General features: G+C 42.5%; 2 protein-coding genes across 6 annotated transcripts in view; one reads left to right on the top strand and one right to left on the bottom strand.

Moving 5' to 3' along the window:
• Window positions 1–8,776: 8,776 nt before the first annotated feature.
• On the top strand, window positions 8,777–12,980 carry ckma (creatine kinase, muscle a). The gene is made up of 8 exons (XM_030069597.1): window positions 8,777–8,845; window positions 10,301–10,509; window positions 10,836–10,990; window positions 11,316–11,448; window positions 11,898–12,069; window positions 12,216–12,339; window positions 12,467–12,656; window positions 12,802–12,980. Exons 2-8 carry the CDS (start codon window positions 10,317–10,319, stop codon window positions 12,978–12,980), a joined length of 1,146 nt encoding a protein of 381 aa, XP_029925457.1. The 5' UTR covers window positions 8,777–8,845; window positions 10,301–10,316.
• Window positions 12,981–13,553: 573 nt separating this feature from the next.
• Window positions 13,554–24,328, bottom strand: part of mark4a (MAP/microtubule affinity-regulating kinase 4a) — a 31,995-nt gene continuing 21,220 nt past the window's right edge. The window contains exons 12-18 of one of the 5 annotated variants that reach the window (XM_030069594.1): window positions 23,581–23,767; window positions 22,380–22,606; window positions 21,453–21,556; window positions 20,826–21,107; window positions 19,441–19,523; window positions 18,594–18,638; window positions 17,942–18,141 (exon numbers count right to left, since the gene is read on the bottom strand). In XM_030069594.1, coding sequence (XP_029925454.1) covers window positions 18,077–18,141; window positions 18,594–18,638; window positions 19,441–19,523; window positions 20,826–21,107; window positions 21,453–21,556; window positions 22,380–22,606; window positions 23,581–23,767 — 993 coding nt within the window. In that variant the 3' untranslated portion in view covers window positions 17,942–18,076. Of the gene's footprint in view, window positions 18,142–18,593; window positions 18,639–19,440; window positions 19,524–20,825; window positions 21,108–21,452; window positions 21,557–22,379; window positions 22,607–23,580; window positions 23,768–24,328 lie in introns of all 5 variants that reach the window. The other 4 variants (XM_030069595.1, XM_030069596.1, XM_030069592.1 and 1 more) reach the window with 4 other exon arrangements.

The raw sequence follows: 24,328 nt of genomic DNA, 5'->3' as shown, positions 1-24,328 counted from the left end.
CAGCCAAAGAGAAGATGACTCAGGAATGGCTTAACAGAAGACTCACGTCACAGAGGTTATCTTTGTGAAATCAAAGAGCTGGATGCACTGAAACCTCGGTGGGGCGCAGAGAAACACTCCAGGAAGGATTTGCTCTCCCTCTGTCTGTCCCAGCAGAGGATGCCCTCCACTGGCGTAATAGGGTGAACACCAATAAGGAAACAAAAACACCAACAATAAAATCCAGAAGATGAAACTGCACATGAAATCTTCTCAAGCCGTTATTTCAGTTCAGTTAATGTATAATGTGGGCTCATTTCTGCATGTTATATGTTATAACCTGGCATTGACACCTATATATTTTTACTTTTTCACATATCTTAACATTTCATATATGTGAGTATACATTTCCACATTATGGCTATCATATACTGTATATGCAACTTCATACACCATTACAGAGAGAGCAAATGAAGTAGAGATGTATGATAAAATGTTAGAGAGTATTTACTTTCAAATGATATCTATCTCTTGAATAAATTCCCAACATTCGGATGTTTATGATATATTGCAATGGACAGAAATGGTGAAGCAGTCAGTAGGGTGTGAATTCCACCCGCTCACCAGGTTATTGGTACAATAACAGGGTGAGCCAGTCCATTTCAACCAGATGAGCTCAGACATTAAAACCTAAAAAGCCTTTAGCCTGACGGGCCCAGTCCTGCTTGCCAGAGCTTCCCATCCCAGCGTATATATTTTCACTGAATGAAATGTATTTGTTTATTTGGTCATTGGTTCTTTTCATGGCAACAAACTGTGATGACCTCTCTTTAGGTGAGTTCACTTCCTCTACAGCATCTTCACAGTGCAGCACAACAGCAGTGATTTTACACACAGCAGATCCAGTACAAATGTCTCCACCCTGTGGATGTTTTCAGGTCCAACTTGGCAGCTTCAGCTTCAGTACTGTGTATACAGGCATGTATTTATAATTGCTTTAAATTGAATTTTCACAGGTTTTAATCAAGGTATTGAAAGGAGAGAACATTACATTCAAGTGTAGTAGCATTTTAAGAACTATTGTTACAATATGGTAATAAGAGGTTTTACTTTTCCTTTCTTTATTTTTTATTATTATTATTATTTTACAGCTGTTCCTGAGAGAAAAAAAGGCATATCTTGTCTCTGAGTGGAGCATTGGCCAATTTTTGCACATAATCTCAAAGGCATCACTACATGTAATAAAATGCAAAAACACACAAGAGCATACAAATGTGCCTCTAGGTGGCAGGATCACCACTGAAAATAGGCAGCAAAGGCCAAGTGGCAGTGGTTTATGTTGAATTTAAAAAGAAAACGCTTAAGTAAATTTAACAATAAATGTTTGGAGACCAAAATGTCAACAAGTACGTCTTAAACTTGTGACTTCTGTTATTTTCCAGACTTTCAGCACCATAAACCACAACGGCCTGCCCGCCAACTGGCCGATGATGTAATGTGGGTTGTTCTGCTTTGTGTGCATTTCCAAACTGAGTCAATTCTACACCTGTGAACACACAGACCAACTGGAGAAGAAATGTTTCTCAGTCACACAATGAAACTGCAGCAGCTGTCAGCATGTGTTCTGTGTTTCTGGAAATGTCCACAGCTGAACTCAGAAATATTAAACCCAACTTCTTTGTTGTTTGTTTGTTTTGTAGTTTGCAAGCTTTTTTACTCATATCATGATCCAGTAATCATTTAGGTTGTTGTAAAACTGCCATGGAAGACTTTTTTATTTAATGAGTGCCATGGGTGTTGCTGTCTGTTTCCAAAGGTTTTGAGAAAGGTAAATAAAGTTCGCTTCTGTTTTCTTGTATGATTTTAAAATAGGAAAAACACTGGATTCTGGGTCTAAGTAAAGTCAAGGAGGTGGGCGTTATGAGAGCGGACATAATTCAAATATAAAACTGAAAACTGCCAACTGTCAACCTCCGGGCCTCTCTGGTGATAACAGCTAGGAAATGGTGTTTATGATCGTTCCCAGGATAAGAATAAGAAAATGCAACCATGACAGGTGCTGCTTTCCCATTGATTGTGAACACAGCAGCTCCTAACAGTGGAGTGTGAATACTGTCACAGGTTAATACACCGATGGTCACAAATACCACTTGCTGTAGCACGTGTGGATTCCTATGTAGTGCGCATATGTGAAAATTCCCCATTCAAAATGAGTGGTATTTAAAAAATCTGGGTTGTGGTTTTAGAGGCGGGCGACACAGAGAGATACAGAGGCATTATATCAGTAGGTGTGGCTGACGTGCTGTGGAAGTTATTTTATGGCTCAGCTGCCTGTGACATAAGACATCAGGCCTGACCCTACACAGTTTACATGCTTGGCACTGAGCCAGGTGAGCAACAGGGGGCAGCAGATCCTGTTTCTGAAGGCCGGGCTATAACTCAGCGCAGCACAATATAGTAATGTGCTCTTGATTTATCTCTATTTCGTGCCAAAACTGTGTTCCTAGTATACAAAAAAAAATGGATGAAAAATGGATGATATTCACATGCAATGCCAAAGCTTTGTGGATAAGAGTTTGTCATAACATCTCTTTTTGATTGAAGCCGTATTCTCCAGCACTGTTCTCAAAGTAGGACAGTGTAAGATTATGTAACGAATATAATATGACTCCAACTGCCAAATGTTGGACATGTGTTACAGTATGAACAGGTGCTTGAAAAAATCTGTCATGTGTTCTCTTCTTGTGCAGTTGTGCTCGGGCTGAGCAGTGGTAGTCTTTATCTCCACAGGGCAATTTGCTTCACAGCAAGGCAGTTTTCATATGAACTCATAAAGAGTCAGTGTACGTTTAATGTGTTGGCATAAGTCATAATGCCTGTTTACAGCTTCTGAATAAACAGCACAAACAGTGACTGCCTGTGCAGAGAAAGAGAAATGTGTTGGCTGCATTGTGTTTAAACTGCAGTGACCTCAGCCACACCAGGTGATGCCTACATAAAACTACCAGCACCTGTTGTCTGCTCCTGTGCCCCTGTGCATTGTGGGTTTTACATATTGACCAGTCTGTATTAGGGGTGACCTCCAGCTCCCTGTCAATCCGTGAGTTGATCTGCTCAATTGGGCGAGGCAGTTGAATAAACAGTTTCATCCCTGGACAAGGGATGATGTGAACATTAGTTCTACCCCGGGTGGATGAATGGGAATCCTCTCTAATGATATAACTTCTTCAACTGAGATTAAAGGTTAATAGAGGCTAAAGGCATTAACGAATGTAATAATCATCACTTAAAACAAAGGCCCCATTCAGAACAGAACCACTAAGTATTAAAGTAAATGACAGGGGCAGCTTTGAGCCGCAGATTTGCAGCCATTTGATTGGTTAGAGTTAATCTGTCATCTGTGTGAAGACTTTGCAAAGCTACAGGGGTAAAATATACACCATATACTGTCCATACTGTATATATGTGCATATTTTCCCTATGGATGTGTTGTTGAGCCAGGTGTACTTATACGTTTACATGTTACATTGCACTTTGCAGTCACATGTTCAGTGACCGTCGCACGCTGCACGCCAGGCTTCAGGAAGACCTGCCCTTTATGCATTCAGTTGCACTGATACATATTTGGCATGCTTGAAGAAACATTTTACAAATGGAGCACATTGTGTTCATGGGTTTTGGTTCAGTTAATCCTATTGAGAGTGGCTAACATGTTTGCTTAGCAGAAGCACCCACATGACTCAGTGGTTAATACTGCACCACAGTATAGTGGAGGGCAAACCCACCTAATGTTACTTCATTCACCTTTTGCATAGATAAAGTTGACTTTTCCTACATTTGTAGCCAAACAAAATCTGTAAAAATCTACATTTAAAATGTAACCCATGTTAAATATTGTTAAAGTAATAAATAGGATTAATTTTAATTTATTATTATTATTATTATTATTATTATTATTATTTTATCAAACTGGTTGCCTCACAATGATCACTGATTGGTAGTCATAGTTTACCTGCTATTCTATTCACCACCACACACGGCTGCAGCCTGATAAGGCACATGTGCAGATGAATTTCCTGATATTTTGTAAGCGTCTCCTAAATTGTTTTTGATGAAGCGTTTAGCCGAAGCTAAAAGATGTCTTGTTTGGTCTGAGAGGGGAGATGGACTGACTCGATGAAATTGAATCGGTGTCCTGGGTGGGCGGGGGCTCAGTGTTTGACAGGGTACAGATGGACAGCCAAGCCTGGTTTAATTATAGCCACCCTCTGACCATTCTCTGTACACGTGACCCTGCTGGCTCCAGTTTCAATGGGATACGACCAGCCACCAACACTGCAACAAGTAGTCCACCCTCTCTCACCACAAAGGCTTGCAAAATAAAGTGCAGGATGCAAAATATCCAGGCCCAGATTTATCATCTGCATGCGTGTGAACGGTGCTTTGATATAATGAAAGTGTCTTGCAAAACAAAAAGTGCAATTTGAAATTGCTTTTGAGCTGTCAGATTATAAAATGACATCCCATGGGACTGAGGGAAAAAAAAAAAAAAGCTTCAAATGAGCACTAGCATTAGAGCGCCTGGCAAGCAGGAAACATCTATGGAAATTTTTCAAAGATAAAAAAAAAAACGAGTGGGGTGAAAAATATGCAAAATGTTTTGCTCCAGTTTTTGTACTCTTATATTTAGACAGGCATGGTACTTTCAAAAAAAAAAAATTACCAAGAGTAAGTTAGCGCTAAAATGAAATATGTTTCCTTGAACCTCATGTTGTGTATGTGATCTGTATCTCCAAGTTGCTTAAAGACAGGTGGTAAATTTAATGTGGGAGAGACGCTATAAATACAATCCTCCATAAAGGTGTTATTTATAGAGGCTTTTAACGTCATTGTATTTTGTTGCCAGGCAAATAACTAATCAAATAATAATCTTTTCCCATAATATTCAAGTTACCAGACTGAAACGGTTTTTAATACTGATGAGCATGCAGACTTTTGACGGAGGATCTGAAACAGCAAATATTCCCAGATCTTGACCAAACCAGTGTCTTTCACCCTCACCTCATATTCAGGGTGTTGCGTTTGACACGGCTGCAGCTTGCTGCTGTGCTATTCTGACACATTGCAGCTGACATGGATTCTGTCCAAGGGTCAAGACGTATACGTTTCAAGGAAGGTTTCATCTAAGGCCACAAACTAATGCTCACTTCCTCTGACACACACTCAGTGGAGTAGGAAGAATTTCTGAGGTCTGGTGTTGCAAGATTAAAAAATACTTTCCATGCAATGATATTTTTGACACAAAGCATCACTAAAGAAATCATATCACACCAAACACACAATTCTCCAAAACTCTGCAAGCAAGAAAATTCTCTTAAAAGTGTGTTTAAATGTGTGCTTGGATTTAAAGAAGATAGAGTTTTAAGTTGAAGGTTTATGGTGTACATTTTTTTTTTTATAATACAATGTAGATGCCCTTGATAAGTACGTGTCCAAGCTGTGAGGTGTGAGTATTTCAGTGGCCTGGGCTATGGGTTTTCAGTATCTTGTCAAGCTTGAGGGAATCCATAGCTGACATGAGGAGAAGGCTCACATGCATCATATCACTGGCCTGTTGCATAACTGTCCTGGACTGTCCTGGACCAGCGTTATTCAATTGCACCGAGTAAAACGTCAGCACCGGCTGTATCTGGAGTCTCACTCTCATGTGGTACAACTTCCCTCTCACCCTCAGGTTATGGTTAAATTCCTTATTGATGAAAGGAACGCTAGTCAAACGTATTGCCATCAGTCTGTTTATCCTGTTACAACGAGGTCAGGAGTCTTGCTTGTACAGCAGAAATAGAATGTCTTGATTTACTTCTTGCGCAACGCCACTACAGGTATAAAGAAAAATAAAAACAAATTGAACGTCATGGCTGATGCCAGATTGTGGGAGGAGGGGCTCATGGAGTGGTAGTAGTAGCCTGGACAGAGACTAATTTGGTAACTTCCCACTTGGAGGAGGATAGGCAGCAGACAGCTGTGTAACAGGAGACAGGGTGTAGATTTGGGGCAAGGACACCATGACCAGACGACTCTCCAACTCGCTTCCATCTCCTGACAAACAGAGAGGGAGAGGAGAGAGAGAGAGAGAGACAGGCAAAGTACAGCAGGAGCAGAGTTTGGGAGCAAATGCATGTAGGTGGGAGAGGGTTTGGAGGCATGGGGTTGAAGCGTGCAGTTAGATTTAGGGGTTGGTGCAAGCTGTACAGACCGGGTGACATGGGGACGGAAAAATACATGAGTGATTGGATGAAGCAGGTGTCAGTCGGGAGACAAGCCAGGCGGTTGCCAGTTGGCTGGGACACCCGACAGGCAGGCCAGCCTGACGGGATGCCCCCCTCTTGGATCAGTGCCTCCAACAGGGTTCTTATGGGTCCCCATTTGAACTGCCCATGCATATAGAGTTCTGACACCCCTTTTTTATGTGCTATGTAAAATCAATCAATCAATCTAATTTTATTTATATAGCACCTTTCAAACAAATGCATGATATTCAAGGTGCTTTACATCTTGATTGACAAATAAGCATAAAATAAAAAGTGAAAGGACAAGGAGCCCAATGCACGCTCATAAAATATGGTTAATTAAAAAAAAAAAAAATACTGAATAAAAAAAAAATATATATATATAAAAAACAATATGGAATTATTTAAAACAGTAAAAACACAGCAATAACAAAAATAACTCAAGAATAAGATACTGAATAAAAATATAAAAACAATATTAAATGATTTAAAACAATAAAGACAGCAATAATAAAATAACTCAAGAATAAGATACTGAATAAAATATAAAAAACAAACAAGAAAAACAATAAAATAGAATGTAGAATATAATAGATAGAAACTGTCAATAAATAATAATAAAACAAATACAGATAAAATAATTAATAGTAAATAAGAAGTAGAGTACCTATAAAACTATAAAATTATAATATTATAAGACACTACATAAAGGCCAGACCAAAGGAAGTGCAGAGCATTTAAACTCTCATGGTGGCATCATCAAAAACACTAAAGAATGTGGTAGTTATGATGGATTTGATTCTTTTCTTGCCCTCAGGTTGGGGTACAGGCCAACTAGTGTGGTGTCGCTGCAGCAAGTAGCCATGAAGCATCTTGTTCAAGCGTACTTCAGCCTCACAGGAGGTCAAAACAGTATTAAACAAGAGCCCCCATCTTCTGTGAATAGGTTTGCAGGTTTTGTATTGCAGTATCTTTAAGATAATACCGCAAAGTCCTACTGATGAAGAAAAGGAGTGCGAGCTCAGACAGCGCTGCCAGCTGCATGAGTTAAGATTCTTGTTTCAGTCTTCTGGGCAAACTCGTAGCTGTTAATGAAGCAAAGCACTAAGCACCTGTGTAATGCGAAATGGTGTGACACACTGGGAGAACACAATATGAAAGAGGGGCCTAATGAAGCTAATGTCAGAAATGGCATCATCTTACCTCTTCAACACTCCATCCACAAGTCAGAATTCCCACCGATGGTTTGGTGTCCAACAATTTGCTTATAAATTTGAGCAGGCCTGACTCATAGGCGCACTTCCTCTATAGGTCTGTCCTCTATAAATCAGCATTGTGACCGAAAGTGTTGATGTAGAAAAAGACTCATTTTGTTCCCTCTTCCCACAAAAAACTCTATGATGGCCTTTTTTTTTTTTTTTTTAGTATAAACAATACCAAAGGTGAGCCTGAGTGGGTTTTTGGGAAGCTAGTGAAAAAAAAATGACAGTGGTGAACAGAAAAGATGAAAATCCTAAGAGACTGACACACCTCCTTGTTGCTGTATGTTTTTTAATCTCCCTCTTGTGCACTATAGCACCTTTTTCACTTTAATAATGGAATAAATCCACAACATCAATGATCATGGAAATCAAACCTAAAATTATACATTATGAGTACACATCTATTTTATATGCATATTCTATTTTATAGATATTTTGCAGATATATTTCCTTATACATATAGTCTACACAGTGTATCTCAGTGCCACAGCTACTTTTTTTGAGACTCTTGGCCCTCGTGTTTTTTTGTGTGTGTGTGGGTTGTGACAAAAGAATGACAGTGGCTCTCTTTTTTCTCCTCTGACAAGCTGGTGTTAGCTGGTGTTGTTGGCAAATTCTGCACTCCATGCTACTACCATGCGACAAAACTAACTGATCCCTCTTTACTCTTCATGAAAGTGTCTGTCAAATGTTAAGAATGTGAAATTTGCACGCTCAACATTGCACACGTGCAGACAGGACATGACTACCTTTTACACTCAAAAGGTTAAAAACTCCAGCTAGGTTAAACCGGCATTGGATAATGTGCATCTTGGGGGAGCATTAACAGATAACAGTCACTTGATGAAGGAGAAGAATATTTTTGTAACCCTCACACCTGACACAAACACCACTGCTCTCCACAACACACTTGGCTAAAGTTTTGCTCAGGTTTTTGCAGAGTTACTCTACTCCCACCACAACCCCTCCCTTCTCAGATGCCCCCAGCCCCCCACCCCAACTGGTACTATGTATGGGCCAAAGGTGGGTGAAGGGGGGCTTAAGGGGTGAGGGGGGTGAGCCTGCAGCTGCAGTCCCCATCTTGGAAGACTGAGATGTAAATGGAGGCCTTTCGTAAACTGTTCAGAGTATCAGAAACACGCTCTGGCCAATGAGGGCCCAGCAAGCACTAAAATGGCCAAGCCAATGGTTGTGTGGCTGCCCAGTATATAAGCGGAGGGTGAAGACCTGTAGAGTTGGGTGACCCCTATTTTGGCTGTGGTGAACAGGATCTGATCCCAAGGACTGTTACCTCTGTTCTTGTCTGGTGTGCAGGTAAAGAACTATCACACATTCTAGAGATTATTATTGGGTGGTGTTAAGGAAGGAGAAGCAGATATTTGGAGAACTGTATGGGCTTAGAGAGGCATCTGAACTTTGAGAGCGGCAAATACAAAAAAGAAAAAGAAAAAAAAATTGTTATACTACTTATTTCTTTAAGAAGCAATGAGATTTTTTGTATCTCGACTCAACTTCCATGATTCGGTCAAAGGAAGAGTGTGTCAGTTCATTGGGCAAAACAATGCTTTGTGTTTTTTTTTTGTTTGTTTGTTTGTTTTGTTTTTCATTTGAGACCTATTGAATGTCGGATGCCATAAAATTACATCACACTGTCCTGACTTATTTCATAGTCATTCATTGCCAATACGTTTTAAGACCGAAATTGTGTGTTCTAGCTGTGTTAACACTCGAGATTTTCTCCTTCTCTGCAAGTGGATATCTTATTTGACAGTGATTTATGCAGACAGGTGCTTCACGATCTGAGATACGCAAGTAGATTTGGAAAGAGAGACTTGGAGGTCTTGAATGTTCAGTAATTGGTTTAGCAAGTTATACTAACTACACCAGTCACACTCCTAAGATGGATTTTCGGGCGTTAAGCCAATGGGCCGATAATCAGCTGTTTTTAGCAAATGATGACTGCACATCAATCGGCATACTTAATTACATTACACAGCATAGTTTTTTGGCAAACCTGGTAAACTGTGTTTTATGACAGTTGGCATTTCAAACGATGCAAAGACTACATGAATGAATGCGTCAGTGTTATTCATGTGCACCTCTCAAGTTATGAATATGTGCATGGCTAATTAGTAATAAATGGGTCTTGATGGAGGAGTGGATTCTAACAGTGACGTGAAACATGGCTGCAACCGTGGCACAACTTGTCATATGTCTGTCACACAGCGCAATGCAAATTAGAACCAAGGTGACAACTAAAATGATGTAAGGAGCGCTTGATCCTGCAGACTGAAAAGCTGTTGTGACGTAATGGAGATTTGGTTTTCTCAGAGGAGCATTTGTATGTGTACATAGAATGACAGAAACTTGTCAATATGTGTTGGGGTGGCCTAGAGTACACTGGGAAACTGGATGTGTGTGTTTGTCAGTAGAATATAAAACTATGCTGAAGACATGGTAAAGAAAGGATGTACAAGAGTCGGAGGTGGGGTGGTGTTAAAAATACCCAGCCAACAAGTGCTCCTCCCCCCAGTCTATTTCAAATGGACATTTGATCCATTGGGAATTGAGTGACACTTGTTACCAGGATTCCACTGCCCACGCCACCTAAACTCTTTGCACTTTGCAGCTGTCTTATCCTCAACTATGAACACTGAAGACATTTTGTGAGTGTTCACAGCGCCTCTATGGCACCAACCACAAAGGAGGTGTTAGATTAAGAATGAACTGGTTTCCAAGCTTTCTAAATCGGTTTCGCTCTCTTCGCAGTGTCAGAAACGCAATCATGCCTTTCGGAAACACCCACAACAACTTCAAGCTCAACTTCAAAACTGAGGAGGAGTTCCCCGATCTGAGCAAGCACAACAACCACATGGCCAAGGTGCTGACCAAGGAAATCTATGGCAAGCTGAGGGACAAGCAGACCCCTAGTGGCTTCACTCTGGATGATGTCATTCAGACTGGAGTTGACAACCCTGGTGAGTCCCTGTGAAACTTTAAATCCAACCCAAACTATGTGGAGCATATGCAACATGTAGTACTGTGCTGTGTTCCAGTTTTTTGTGTTTTCTGATAATAATACAATAATAATGATAATGAAGATTCACACAAACTGGTCCACAAAGTTAAATTCTTCAAATTAAAAGTCAAACACAAACACGTTCCTGTTTTGAACATTTCAATTTGCTCTTTCAATTAAACAATTAAGATGTGCAAGTTGACACGTGATAGAGATCAGCTTACCAAGACTATCCTTTCCTTTCTTCTCTTTCCTTCCCCTCCCTTCTTTCTTCTTCGTCCTCAGGTCACCCCTTCATCATGACCGTTGGCTGCGTCGCCGGTGATGAGGAGTCCTACGAGGTCTTCAAGGAGCTGTTCGACCCCATCATCTCCGACCGTCATGGTGGATACAAGCCCACCGACAAGCACAAGACCGACCTGAACTTTGAGAACCTGAAGGTGCAGTACACCAGCTCTTCACAAAGAATAAATAAAACACTGCTTAAAGGGATAAGTGGTCACTCATAAAGTTGAATCGTAAGTGGGGTGTGTGCCATGGAGGTCCAAGACAGTGTAGATCAAATACCACACCATCTGATTTGAACTTAAACAAAAAAATTTGTACTAATCAGTGACACTGCCTGCTACAGTGTGTGGAATATACACCTACAGACTCCTGGGGCTTGATGGCACATGTTTGAGAAAGAGTGCTTTAATATATTTTCTAAACCTGCTTTGTCCCTCTTTGTAATTGTAACTATTTCTGTTGTTTCGTTATTATTAGGGTGGTGATGATCTGGACCCCAACTACGTTCTGTCCAGCCGTGTCCGCACTGGCCGCAGCGTCAAGGGATACACCCTGCCCCCCCACACCAGCCGTGGCGAGCGCAGAGCTATTGAGAAGCTGTCTGTCGAGGGTAAGCATCACAGCTCCAAGATTAACCAAACCCCAAAACCAAAATCTGAGAAAAGTCTGACATTTTATCATGAAACGCTGGCTACCAAATTGACCATCTACGACCGGCAGGTGATGTCACCACCTGCTTTACTGTGTAGAGGGTGCCATCACCTGACACCAAAGAACAGCCTGTAGCAGCTGGCCAACTGAGATGTAAGGATTTACTCAGATTTGGGTTTGGTTATTCTTTAATCGTTAGAAATGCTTGCGAGACGTTGGGTAGTAATTTAGGCCTACACCAAATAACAGACTAAGAAATGTTATGAAATGTCATTCAAGAATAAAAGGCGAAATATACAGTGATTAGCATGCCAATGAAATACATGCATTGCTTGTGTTTTTATGTTAGATGTTTTTGTGAAGCCTGAAATATGATGGGTGAGGTCCTTAATGTTCCTCTCTCCCCAGCTCTGACTAGCCTGGACGGTGAGTTCAAGGGAAAGTACTACCCCCTGAAGTCCATGACTGATGCCGAGCAGGAGCAGCTGATCAGTGATCACTTCCTGTTTGACAAGCCCGTCTCTCCCCTGCTGACCTGTGCTGGTATGGCCCGCGACTGGCCCGATGCAAGAGGCATCTGGTGAGTACCACCAATAATTGTCAGTAAGCCAGTTGTCAAATCATTTAAGGCCTTTTCCAAACACTTGGTATGGATGTGCACTTTCATAATGTTGCACCCCTGCCTGGTGGGACCACGTGATTTATATTTCATCCTTTTCTTCTAAGGCACAATGACAACAAGACCTTCCTGGTCTGGGTGAATGAGGAGGATCATCTGCGTGTCATCTCCATGCAGAAGGGAGGCAACATGAGGGAGGTCTTCAGGCGTTTCTGTGTTGGCCTGCAGAAGGTACACATTCATCACAGGCACAGGTCTCAATAAGCCAGGAGGACTGCTGGGTCATGTGAAAACGCACCTGAGCAAGTGCTACAGGGACCTCTGATTGATGTCCTGTCTGTTGTCTTGTGTCTGCCAGATTGAGGAGATCTTCAAGAAGCACAACCACGGCTTCATGTGGAACGAGCATATCGGCTACGTGCTGACCTGCCCATCCAACCTGGGAACTGGCCTGCGTGGTGGTGTCCACGTCAAGCTGCCCAAGCTGAGCACACACGCCAAGTTCGAGGAGATCCTCACCAGGCTGCGTCTGCAGAAGCGTGGCACAGGTATCCGCATACTCTCTCCCACACAAAGTAACACACGCCTATAGGTGACCCAGGCCTGTCTATGAGAACCGCAGCATCCCCTGTGGTGTTCAGGCAGTAAAGTATGGTCCTTCTTCACCTACACCCATCTCCTTCATCTCTCCAGGTGGTGTGGACACTGCCTCCGTGGGTGGAGTGTTCGACATCTCCAACGCTGACCGTCTGGGCTCCTCCGAGGTGCAGCAGGTCCAGCTGGTGGTTGATGGTGTCAAGCTGATGGTGGAGATGGAGAAGAAGCTGGAGAAGGGAGAGGCCATTGACAGCATGATCCCCGCCCAGAAGTAATGAGGGACAATCTTTTGTTTTTCTATTGACCATTCATGTGCAATCGAGCCAACTGACGGGCGTGCGGAGGACACTGCCGCTCACCTAGAGACTCTTGACTCTGCTCACCTCTTTTTCTTCCTTCCAGCTTTTTTCTGTCCTTTGCTCTTTTTTTCACGTTCTCCTAGTTTGGTCGGTAACATCCTGGGATCACCTTCCACTGAGCCGGGCTTGCCTGGCAGACGTGGCATCACCTACTTTTTGTTGTAAAAGTACTCATTATTGAAACTGTTATCACTGTTCAATAAAAAAACGCCCCATGAAACAACCATATCCATTGCGCCTTTTCTGTTCCAGCAAATATAAGGCAATACTGTTTCACGACACAATGGTCATATGAAGGTCCTTTCATACTAAGAGAGTGTAATTTTTGTAGCAGTAGTTAACTTATAAAGTGACTGTTATTTAGGAATGTCCAAACATTTGTCCAAAGTCTCTCCACTTGGAAAAGAGACGCATTCTGCCCACACTGCTGTCAGCTTATATGTACTCTGAGAAAACAAGACACCAAAAAAAAAAAAAGAAGGAAAAAAATGCCAACATCTGTGAATTTTATTAATTATCAGCTCCATGTTCTCCTTGTATACCACAACCACTCAATCTCAGTTTACAGTTTATTTCTGAGGGGAGGAGTTAAACAGTAGAGGAGAGTAAAATTACTCATACAGGCCAAACTGTGTGTGTTCTTCAGTCTCATTAGTCTCTTTTGCATATTACATCAACTGGTTCCAAAATCAGCTCCAAAACGACAGTGCATGTTAAACACTGAGCCCCCTGGGGTCATAATACTGTAACCAACCACCATCTAGACCAGACCAATGACACCGTCTGAGTAGATATACAAGCATGAACTGAACAGTCTCCCAAAAATCATTTCAAGAGTTTTTTTTTCACAGTAGATTCCATCTTGAGACAATGTCCATTTATCTATATCAAGAAAGGGTCCTTATACAATAAGTTTATATGTTTTCCCCCCTTTGCACCTCCTCCAATGAAATGCTCAGCAAACAACCAGATGCTTATTTGTGATCAAAAGACCGTAAACTAACGTTTCTATGGCTTGATTGCAACCTGGGACTTTCAACATTTCAGGGACTTATCAGGATTGGTGTCAATTCCAGTTGAGGTGGAATTGGTAGAGAAGTATTTAGAAACTGCACAATGTTTTCTCCATTATGTTTCCTTCCTATGTTTTGCTGGATCCAAAAACTGTACAGTTTTCTTAGTTAAAATGTGGTATAATTCACGGCATGTCTAAAGACGCTGAGGATCTCAGGAACTCAGAGGCTGGCTTGAATGAATCGAGCCTGTTCCTCTGGCAAACAAGATGGAATTATATCACTCTTCTTGTACCGATGCCATTTGTATTTGTGAGAGGGGGAAGGAACCTGTTCTATATCCAGCACCAGTTCATTGTATTAATTCATGTCTTTAAAAACTGACTGTGTCTGTGTTTCACAAAGCTTCCACTCCTAGGTGTGCATCATTTTTCATTTTTTTCCCCTAAAACCCAAACTCTGAAGTCATGCAGGATTGCAGGTTGGTTTTGTTCTCCATTGTCATTGACAGAAACTGCTTTAAACTAGAATTACTTCCCTTGCTCTAGCTATAAATAAACCTTGAGCTCTAAGATATATACTATATTCATATATTTTATATACAGCCATCAACTGACTGATATAAATCCTGTTTTTTTTTTAATGATATTATTCTAAAAAATAAATAAAGTACCTGTGCAAATATCCACAAATTGAAGTGTTTCACATTTAAGACATTGGCGCCCTCCAGTGGCTAGTTCTGGGTATTACCTATACAGGCACACTGGAAGGAGCTGATTCAAGTCAAAGCAAAGTGCATTGAGGTCTATATTACCTAATGCTAATATACACCACAATGAGAAACGTCCAGGGAGAGGACAAGGACAGAGACTCCCGGCATCCATATTGGTGTCTGCCTGGTGCCCTGAGGAGGAGGACAGGTCAAACAAGTCTCCTCTGTTGGGGCTCTTGTGTCATGACTCATGAAACAGCGCAGACCAATCAGGACTGGGAAGATCTCAGAGAGATAGATATATATGGGTTTACGATGTGACTGAGAGTGGATGACGGTTGAGAGTGTTTCCCTGCCAAACAAGAAAACAGGGTCCCAAACAAATACAAAGAGAGCTGAGAAAGTCAAACGCTCGTTGTGAAGATCAAGGATATCCCAATCGAAAAAAAGGGCTTCTAGTGTCACAGACAAGATGGTGGACAGCTAAGGTTGGCGTCCTTGTTGTTAAATGTGGGGAGGCGGGAGGAAAGTTGACAATGGGCGGGAAAGGAGGTTCAAATGGAGGGGGTTGGGATGGGATGAGGGGAGGGATCACCATGAGCAAAGCCACAACTGAGATAGTATTAACAGTAAATCAGCAGCCAAACAACATGATCTCTGTAGCCTACATAAATATCACAGTACATTATTCACTAAAAACAGGGAGGGAGAATAGAAAGCTTTCTCAGTTTTTTCTTTTTCTTTTTTTTTTTCTTTTTTCTTCTTTTTTTCTTTTTTTTTCTTTTTTTTTTACATTAAATATGTACTGTGTGAAGGCGCTGGGGGTAGTTCACTTTAAAGGCAACTGGACTAACAAGAAGAAAACACTGTCCACACTGCCTTCATTGTGTCTTTCCAGAACACTCCCCTCGATCCCCACAGCCCACAGTCATCAATAATGGACAGACCAGTTTATACTGGAGGTCCACCAGTGCCACAATGCTGAAGGATGTCTGAGCAGGCGAGAGAGAGACAGAGAAAGAGAGAGAGAAAGAGAGAAAAAGACAGAGAGAGAGGAGAGGTACAGGAAGAGAGAGAGAGCAGAAAGCAGTCCATTCAAGAGAAGGAGGGTGGGACATCTGGGTGTGTCTATGTGTGTGTGTGTGTGTGTGTGTGTGTGTGTGTGAATATCAAGAGGTTGCGCTGCGTGGCTGGTCCACTTTTGGTGTTTCCCTTCAGTACACTGAGATGATGACTGAGGTGAGATCACATGGCACAGAATAGAACCAAAGAATTGCATTACACTGAAAATACCCAAACTTATCTCCATATTTTTTTTTTTTTTTTTTTTTTTTGCTTGCCATGGTGTGACATCTGACTGCTTTCTGTTTTGGCATATCCCCAGGGAGTTCAAGGGCAAGGCTTGCAACCATGAACTGCTTTCAGAGTTGCACATTTGCACAAACTCCTCCTCGTTTTTTTTTTGTTTTTTTTTACCAATTTCAGCAACGAGGACTTTTGAGTTCAAATTCATTTTTTTCCGCAAAGAAACAACTGCATGTCCGCGGTTTCATGGCTTGAATGCAACTCTTGGTAAAAGAAGGTAAAAGGAGTGGAAACAGGGAAGTTGGGTTCATGGGAGATCCAAATGCTTTTGAGAACAAGTGATATTTTTACTGACCAAGACCAGCGCTGACAGACGTTGAACGCAGCCAACCAGAGAGCAAGAAGAGTTTCTCTGAAAGAATATCATCCAATGTGTGTGTGTGTGTGTGTGTGTGTGTGTGCAGCCCTTTCAAAATCCATTTTATCTTGTGGAGGAGCCAGCATTGAAACTACAGAGGTATGACAGCTACATGAGCCACCTTTTATTTAACCAAATCAGCTGCACCGATTCAGTCTCCATACTGGTGAGGCTAGAATCTAAAATGAAAAATGAGATTAATGTACCAAAATAGTTTTTTTTTCCCTGTATGCATGAAAAAATTAGCTTACCATGGTGTGTGGGTTTCTCAATACACATATCTCCATCTTTAATTTGTCCTGCACGGTGAAAAAGAGTTAATACAATGTGACGGGAGGGAAAACCACCCGGCTTACACAACTGAGGATGTTGCCGGCTCCTCCATGTCGGAGTCAGCTTCGGATTGGCTGTTTTTTTTTTTTTTGTTTTTTTTGTCAGTGTCAGCCTCTGATTGGCCGCTTCAAAGCCCTGTCACCGCTGCTCCCACTGACCATAACTCACTGCAGCCGACACTGCTGTATGTACACAAATCAATACAACCCTCCGTGGCTGCTCGTCCCATCACCGAGTCGGACCGTCTCCGCATTTGTGCATATTTTTTGTCCCCAAGGTGATGAACAGTCAGCAGATAATCACTTCATTGGTATCAATGTCAAAAACTGGAGGAAAAAACGAGCGGTGCGTGTAAAAAAAGTGACACACAAATAAAAATGGATGGCTTGTCGACGACGCCGGATGCACAAGAGATGTTTTCTATCGTGGTGGAGGTGACGGTGGTTGAAAACAACGATGAGAGCAATAAATAACAAAATAAAGAGAGTCATTATGGCTAGATTAGCGATAAAAAATATTAAACTGGATTCCCTCCGATCCAGGTCCAGTGGGTGCAGTTGCTCAGTAGATAAGTTGGGTGAGCTGGAGGGCACAGCTGGGTAGGGGTGGGGTTGTCGGGGGGGAGGGGGTGTCTCAGTCTGTGTGACTTCATGTGTGAGGTGTCTGTGTGTGTGTGTGTGTATGTGTGTGTGTGTGTGTGTGTGTGTGTGTGTGTGTGGGAGGGGGGTGGTTATTAGTTTTGTGTTCATGTAAGAGTCAGGAGGAGATGTTTTTTCTTTCGGGTCCAGCCCCTCGCCCCTTCTCTTGAGTTGTTTTTTTTTTTTTTTGTCCTCTTAATTATTTTCACCCCCCCCTTTACACGCGCACTCACACACACAGACACACACACTCACAAATACACACACAAACACACCCACACGCACACACACACACACATACACACACATACACACCCTTGTTCAAAGTTCAAGATCCTTGGAGATTTGGGTGGCAATGTCCCGAAAAGCTAGCGGTGCCCCCCAGAGTCGCGTGTAGCGCACCCCGTTAGAAGTCTCGGAGTTGCCCGTGGAGAGGTGGCACACCTCGGCCTCGAAAGCCACGCGGCCCCCCGCCACCCCGTGGGTGCAGGAGAGCAAGAAGGGGCCGGCGTGGTGGACCTGGCAGCCACACCCGAGCGCCGCCTCCCGCAGAGCCAGTACCACCTCCGCAGGGTCCCGCCGCCCGCCGCCTCTCAGATCCCAGCTACGTCCGACGGCCCGGGGCTCGGACGCTTTTTGATGCCCAGGTAGATAGCGACTGGCAAGAGAGGGCAGAGGGGATATTCAACCACAAATGAATCAACTCTAGGGCAAAATAAACAATATGAACAAAATCAAACATCATGATATCACACCGACACTTCAATATCAATGCTGTGAAGATATTGGAGCGATGGCTATTGTTGTTTTCATAAGATACTTTTTGTTTTGAATGTGTGAATATGACGACCAAGGCTAGACCTAATAATTTCAGAAAATGGGATTTCTTTACTGTAATGAAGCCTTTAAAACCAGAAAAAGACATCACTTGTGCCATATCATGAAATTAGGTTATCCAAAGTCTCATATCACAGCATTGATAGAATATCGATGTGTTACTCAGCCATAATCGACACCTTTTTTCTTTTTTGTTATTCTAGTCACTGATAGGGGCTGGAGCGCCGGCAACCTGTTGGAGCAGTGTAATGCCGACTGGACCAGGATACTGACCTTGCGACCGCAAATCTGCTGATTCCCTCAGATTCATTTGTGACCCTGGAGGACAGACAGGCAGAGTAAGACGTAATCCACAGCACACAGTCGTCATAGTTTACAACGAGCCTCAAGACCAATCCACAACACTGAGATGAGATGGCATTAAGAAGTGGAAATTATACAGTAAGAACAAGCAGGCGTCTAGCAACTAGCACCCAGTATCCAGGACAGTGTGTCCCGCCTGGGTGATCTCACTTTACAGGAATGCATCGTGCAGGGTGCTCGTTCACAAGTTTTAAAGCATGCAGATGTCAAGGCACTACTTTGACTTGGCAGCAACAGTGCACTGTGCTATGCAATCTTGCTCATTTGTTCAAAATGTGTTAAAATTAGGTTCAATCCACCGACAAGAAACACAAAAGAAAAACATAAAAAAAATATTTGTTGAGGTTTCGTTGCACAAAGGGTGACGAGGGGGTCTAAAACAGCTTTAATAAAGTTGTTCTTCGTCAACAAACAGAATGATCCCACAATAAACCAAATCAAAATAAATAAAGACATAAAAAATAAAACTAATAATAAAGATAACTGATGTTTTACAGAAACAAAAAGAGGAATCTTTCCCTGATCATGCTTGAAACCAGAGGTGTGGGACCTGGACGGGCACAGGCGAGTTTGGTGCTGGATGTTACGAAAGCAACAGGCAGCTGGACGGAGATGATCATGCAGACAAGCAGTAATGAGCAGGTGTGTTAAGTAAGCAGTCGGGGTGGGCAGACATGGATTTTAGCCTTTCCCGTGACTAGGCAGGCAGACGGGCGACACAGGCGGACAGAAAGAAGCGAGAGACATGAGAACTTACTAACTGTTTTTGATCCTTGTGGAAGAGTACAACCCGAGACTGATTTGTTTGAGCCCTGGCGCTTAGACGGGTCAAGGTTGACCCTGGCACCACAAAAAGGGGAAGCAGAGCGAGACACAGATGGGAGAAAAAGGGAAGACGGGGCAAAGAGGAGAGAGGAAGAGGAGGGTAAGAGAGAGTATAATTGAATCACAGGAGAGCAAGTGGTGGAAAAAAAAGCGCAGCGCAAGAGCTGATTGGCAAGGATAAAGCTGAGGTTTGATAAGATTAGACGTATGTGATTATGGCAACCGGGAGGGAGAGGAGAGGGGAGGATAATCCAGGGGCACAGAGGAGCTTGCCAAAAGGCCTGGGTGAATACAGGGCTCCTGTAAGCATGGCTGCATATCCAGGTTGTGCTCAAGCTGAAGTGCAGAAAACTACGAGTAGCTTTGACTCCTCTTCTCTTACAGAGCGACACTTTTCTCTGATGTTAATCTCAAACTTCTGTCTTCTGTAAACACACTTGATGATACACTTTTGATCACCAAAGATAATAAGTGCAGTGGTCAGAGTGCTTTTTACAATATTTTTGTGACCACTGAACGATCATGTAAGAACGAGCACTAGGAAAGGAAACAGAAGAGCTGGGGAACAAGCGAGGACTGTAGCAACTGATGGTGCAACAACTGCTGGGTAACATCCATTCAAGCGTTTATTTCCCAGACCGCTTTTTCCCTTTTAGGGTCACAAGGGGGCTGGCGCCTGTCCCAGCGTGCACTTTGCAGAGTGCAGAGAAACACACTAGGAAGGTAACTTCTGAAAATGTGAAAAAAAAAGTCCATCTAAACGCATTAAAAGCATAATTAGTAATGTAATAACATCACATATTTACTTAAATTGGTGATTATTACTTCATTCATTTTATTTACTGAGGATATAAGATCAAGCAGAATATGCTAAATGATATTACTACATTATTAGCCAAAAGTTTTTGGTATAACATCAGTAAGTATGTTAGTAATAATAATCACTGGTTAATGTGATACCAATAATATGACATAATTAAACTGATTTTACAATGTTTTTAACAGAAGGGGCCATTCAGTGACATTATCCAGCAGTCATTACATCATCAGCTGCAGGAGGGATTTGTTTGGTTTAAAAGAGCAGCAAGAGAGAGTAGAGAGGAGAAATCATTAACTGGGAAGAGGACGCCGTTAAGGTCCTTCTTGAACAGTTTGTCTGGTCTATGATACAGGCAGAAACTTTGCTTTTCCTACTCCATCACACCTAAGCGAGATTATAACAGCAACACGACTAGGATTCAGCAACACAGGTTATGGCCTTCAGTGGTTTCAATATTTACGGACATGTGAACCGGGCGTGAGAGGCGACATATTTACCTGCGAGTGAGTTTGGAGGTCAGCTTGGTGAAGAGGTTGGAGGTGGCCCGGCTGCGGGCATGGGGCAGCGGGCTGGCTTCATGGTGGGACAGGGTGGGGGACGTGGGCGGGGCAGAGTACACCGGGGGTCCGCGGTCCCTCAGCTGGCCCCCGTGGAAGGTGCTGCGGATCGTGGAGCCTCGGGTCAAGCGGCATCGGTCCCCGGAGGTGGAGGAGGAGGCTCCTGCCCCGGAAATACTGAGCGTGGAAGGAGACGCAGGAGGCATGCGGTGGCTCAGGGAGCTGAGGAGAGGAGGATGAGTGGGAGAGACGATTTGTTCTTGCTCTAGCACTGCAGTCAGGTCCTCTTTGACCTCAAAATATAAATTAAGTTATTGATCAACCCACAGGTCACACCTCTACCACTTGAAGTAAATAGGCAAAATGATGATCAAATCCATAACTTCCAAAGTTAATGTACAATTTCGGGGCTTTTTATGTTGTTGATGAGTTCCATTGGATCCATAAGTGATGATTTGTGATGCTGTGGTGCCTCTCACCAATCAAAGCATCTTAGGTTATCTGTGAGCGGACCGTAAGAAATAAAAACATCAAAACCCACAGCAGCGAGGCAGTCATGCGGTGTACCTGTTGTCTTTGCCGTTCTGCAGGAGAGAGTGCCTATCGGTGCCCGAGCGGTCCGTGCACACGTATGTATTCCGGCGGGTCATGGCGCTTCCAGGGATGTTGTTCTGCAGTGTGGGGAATAAGGTCAGAGGTCAAGACGTGGCCATGATGTGCCAGCTGTCACATGACAAACTGTGGAAGCTGTGACACAGAAATCCACAATCACGAATCTATCCTGTGTTCGCACCACGGCATCTGGTGTAGCTGTAAGTCCTTGTCAGTGTTGTGCAGCAGAACATAGTAAGCATTAATCCTTCATCTTCCTCTGACCGCTGTACACTCATTAGTTTTCCAGACTAATTACTTTTAGGGCTGCAGCAAGATCACAGCGTTTGCACAGTGTTCAACATTCAGTACAATTCAATGCTTTACAGATTTTCCTTTAACAATCCAATAAAACAAAACATCCAATACATAAATTCAACGAATAAAACATGAGATCACAAGATATATTTGGAAGAGCAACACACAGTAAAGACAACACTGTAAAAATTCAAGAGGACAACAGTGAATGGAAAGATGATTGTGCTTCTGCTGGCCTAATCTCATAAAGGCAGGTCAATCCAGAGGCTACTGCAGGCGGCCTTGATGACATCAGCCTCAACTCCAATCATCACAGGTGTAAATGGGTCACCCTCTAATTTGCAACACATGTAAGGCATGGTAATATAGGACATGCTTTAAATTTGTGTAGGCGTCGTAATGTTACTATAACCTTTAACTTATGTAATTTGACAAATTAACAATAAATCATTTTCTGATTGCACTCTGCTGTTTGTTTTTGAGACCTCTGCAAATTTAAATCTGCTTGGCCAAAACTATAAAACCTGCTCGCTTGGGGTAAAAGTGGTACAATTGAGAAAAAACGGCATTCTGCTTTTTTTTTACCGTGGTGGCAGTCATCTCTTTGCGGCGGTCTGGGATCTCAGACTTGTTGGGGTTGTTGGCACTGCTGACCATCGGGCTGGAGGGAGGGAGGCTGTGGCTTCCCATCACGCTGCAGCTGGCCTTACGCGAAGGCATTCGCCCCTCTCGCAGCTCCCGGTCGCCCGTGCTGGTCGGGCTCCGCTTGGGGTGCATAACGGGCATTGAGGGCCCGCCTTTGTTGTGGAGCACAGCATTCACAGACAAAGAAGGAATATTAACCTCTTCATATTATAGTCTAGCGCTCTAATATTTCTCTATTTCGAGCCATTTGTCAACAACAAATCTTGTTTTAAATAATATGGGTAAAGTCTCATCCAACTAGGGAAACCTGGATAACATATCTGAGATATTTCATGTTATACAGGTTATTGTTAAATGAAAATGTGTTCTCCTCTTTTTCGTGATCTGTGCAAACTCAACACTGCACTCTCTGTAGTGACGTTTAAAGTGAATTACGCTTCGCTCATGACATCCATTAATAGTCTTAGGTGTTCAGATGGCAACCATAAAACAAAAGCAATTTATTTAAAGGAATACTCCAAAAAAACAGTTCAAAAAATCAGTTCCTATGGGTAGCATTTCATGTTAGCTTAGACTTAAAGTCTATGGGAATCGTTAGCCTAGCTCTGTCAAAGTGAAAAAATACACCTAAAAGCAAATGTAAACTAAACAGTTTTTGGAACTGTCTTATTTACACAATATATCATGTGAATATCATAATTGAAATACAGATCTTGGAATCTTTTTTTTTTTTTTTTTTTTTTTTTTTTTTAGTTGCTGTGAGGTTTATTTTTTCATTTTGACGAAGCTATGCTAATGGCTCTCATAGACTTCAAGTCTTTATGCTAAGCTAACATGAAATGCTACCCATTGTCTCAGTCTGGAGTTCCAAAATGTTGGAATATTCCTTTAAGAAATGAGACACCTGATTTCTTGAGCTCTGAACGTATCAAATTATGCAGCAACCAATCAGAATCCATCACTGAGTGGCTGCAACAAACTTAATTTTGCTAGCTATGTCACTGGTTGACATGTTGGTATTTTTTAGCAGTTTATTACAGGTGCATATAGACAGCCCATTCTGTAAAAGGGTTAGGGTTAGGGTCATTTGAAGACTTAAGACATGGAAGGATCCCGCAGGCAGATTCATAAAAAGACTCACAGAAGTCGCTGTGTCGTCGCTGCCTGTGGTAGGTGGAGGCACTGCGCTGGGTCTTGCTATGTGAGGAGGAAGAGGAGGAGGAAGAGGAGCCGGTGGCCGAGGAGTGCTTGTTGGTTCCATTGGTGATCGGGCTGGGTCGTACCCTCGCCAGGGACAGGCTACTGGCAGAGCGAGTCTCACTGCCGTCCTGTAACACCCACAGTAACATGCCAGGTAAAAGGCGCAAGATGTGACAGAAGATGGTGTTCGAAAACTCCAGCATCACAAGCACAAGTAACACCTTGTATTTTTTTCTTGCTGCACTTGATTCCACACAGAAACATTAGATATCAGGATGGCTGAGTGGTCTAAAGGCGTCAGGATTAACAGCAAATTGTAATCCCTCTTTTAACATGTGATTCTGATACTACCTTGTTCATATGGTAGTTCCTTATGATTCCTGACTTTTCAGAGTAACTCCCTAACCCTCTCTATTTCTTAGCTTTTATTATATTTACTTTATTTTGCTCTCATATGGTAAGTCTATGATCACAGGAACACTGTAATTATATATATAATCTATCAATCAATCAGAGCAGTGCAGAAGAGCCATTGTAGCCAATGAGGGAGCAGAACTCCCAGCCAATGGACAAGCAGGAGGCAGTTCTTCAATTGAAGGAACATGCATGCCTCATACATTCTGTTTGAGGCATTTTCAGGAAATGGTTTATTTGGCAATGTTGTAGTGCAAGTCACTTGTTTTGGGACA

The sequence above is a fragment of the Myripristis murdjan genome, chromosome 14, assembly GCF_902150065.1.
Source record: "Myripristis murdjan chromosome 14, fMyrMur1.1, whole genome shotgun sequence".
Lineage (NCBI taxonomy): Eukaryota > Metazoa > Chordata > Actinopteri > Holocentriformes > Holocentridae > Myripristis > Myripristis murdjan.
This window is presented reverse-complemented; position numbering and strand designations above follow the sequence as displayed.

Bases quoted from the DNA above. Each gene is read 5' to 3' on its own strand.
- ckma (XM_030069597.1), top strand. From the start codon at position 10,317: ATGCCTTTCGGAAACACCCACAACAACTTCAAGCTCAACTTCAAAACT. The intron at 12,070-12,215 runs GTGAGTACCACC...TTTTCTTCTAAG, and splicing joins CCCGATGCAAGAGGCATCTG to GCACAATGACAACAAGACCT. The intron at 12,340-12,466 runs GTACACATTCAT...TGTGTCTGCCAG, and splicing joins TCTGTGTTGGCCTGCAGAAG to ATTGAGGAGATCTTCAAGAA.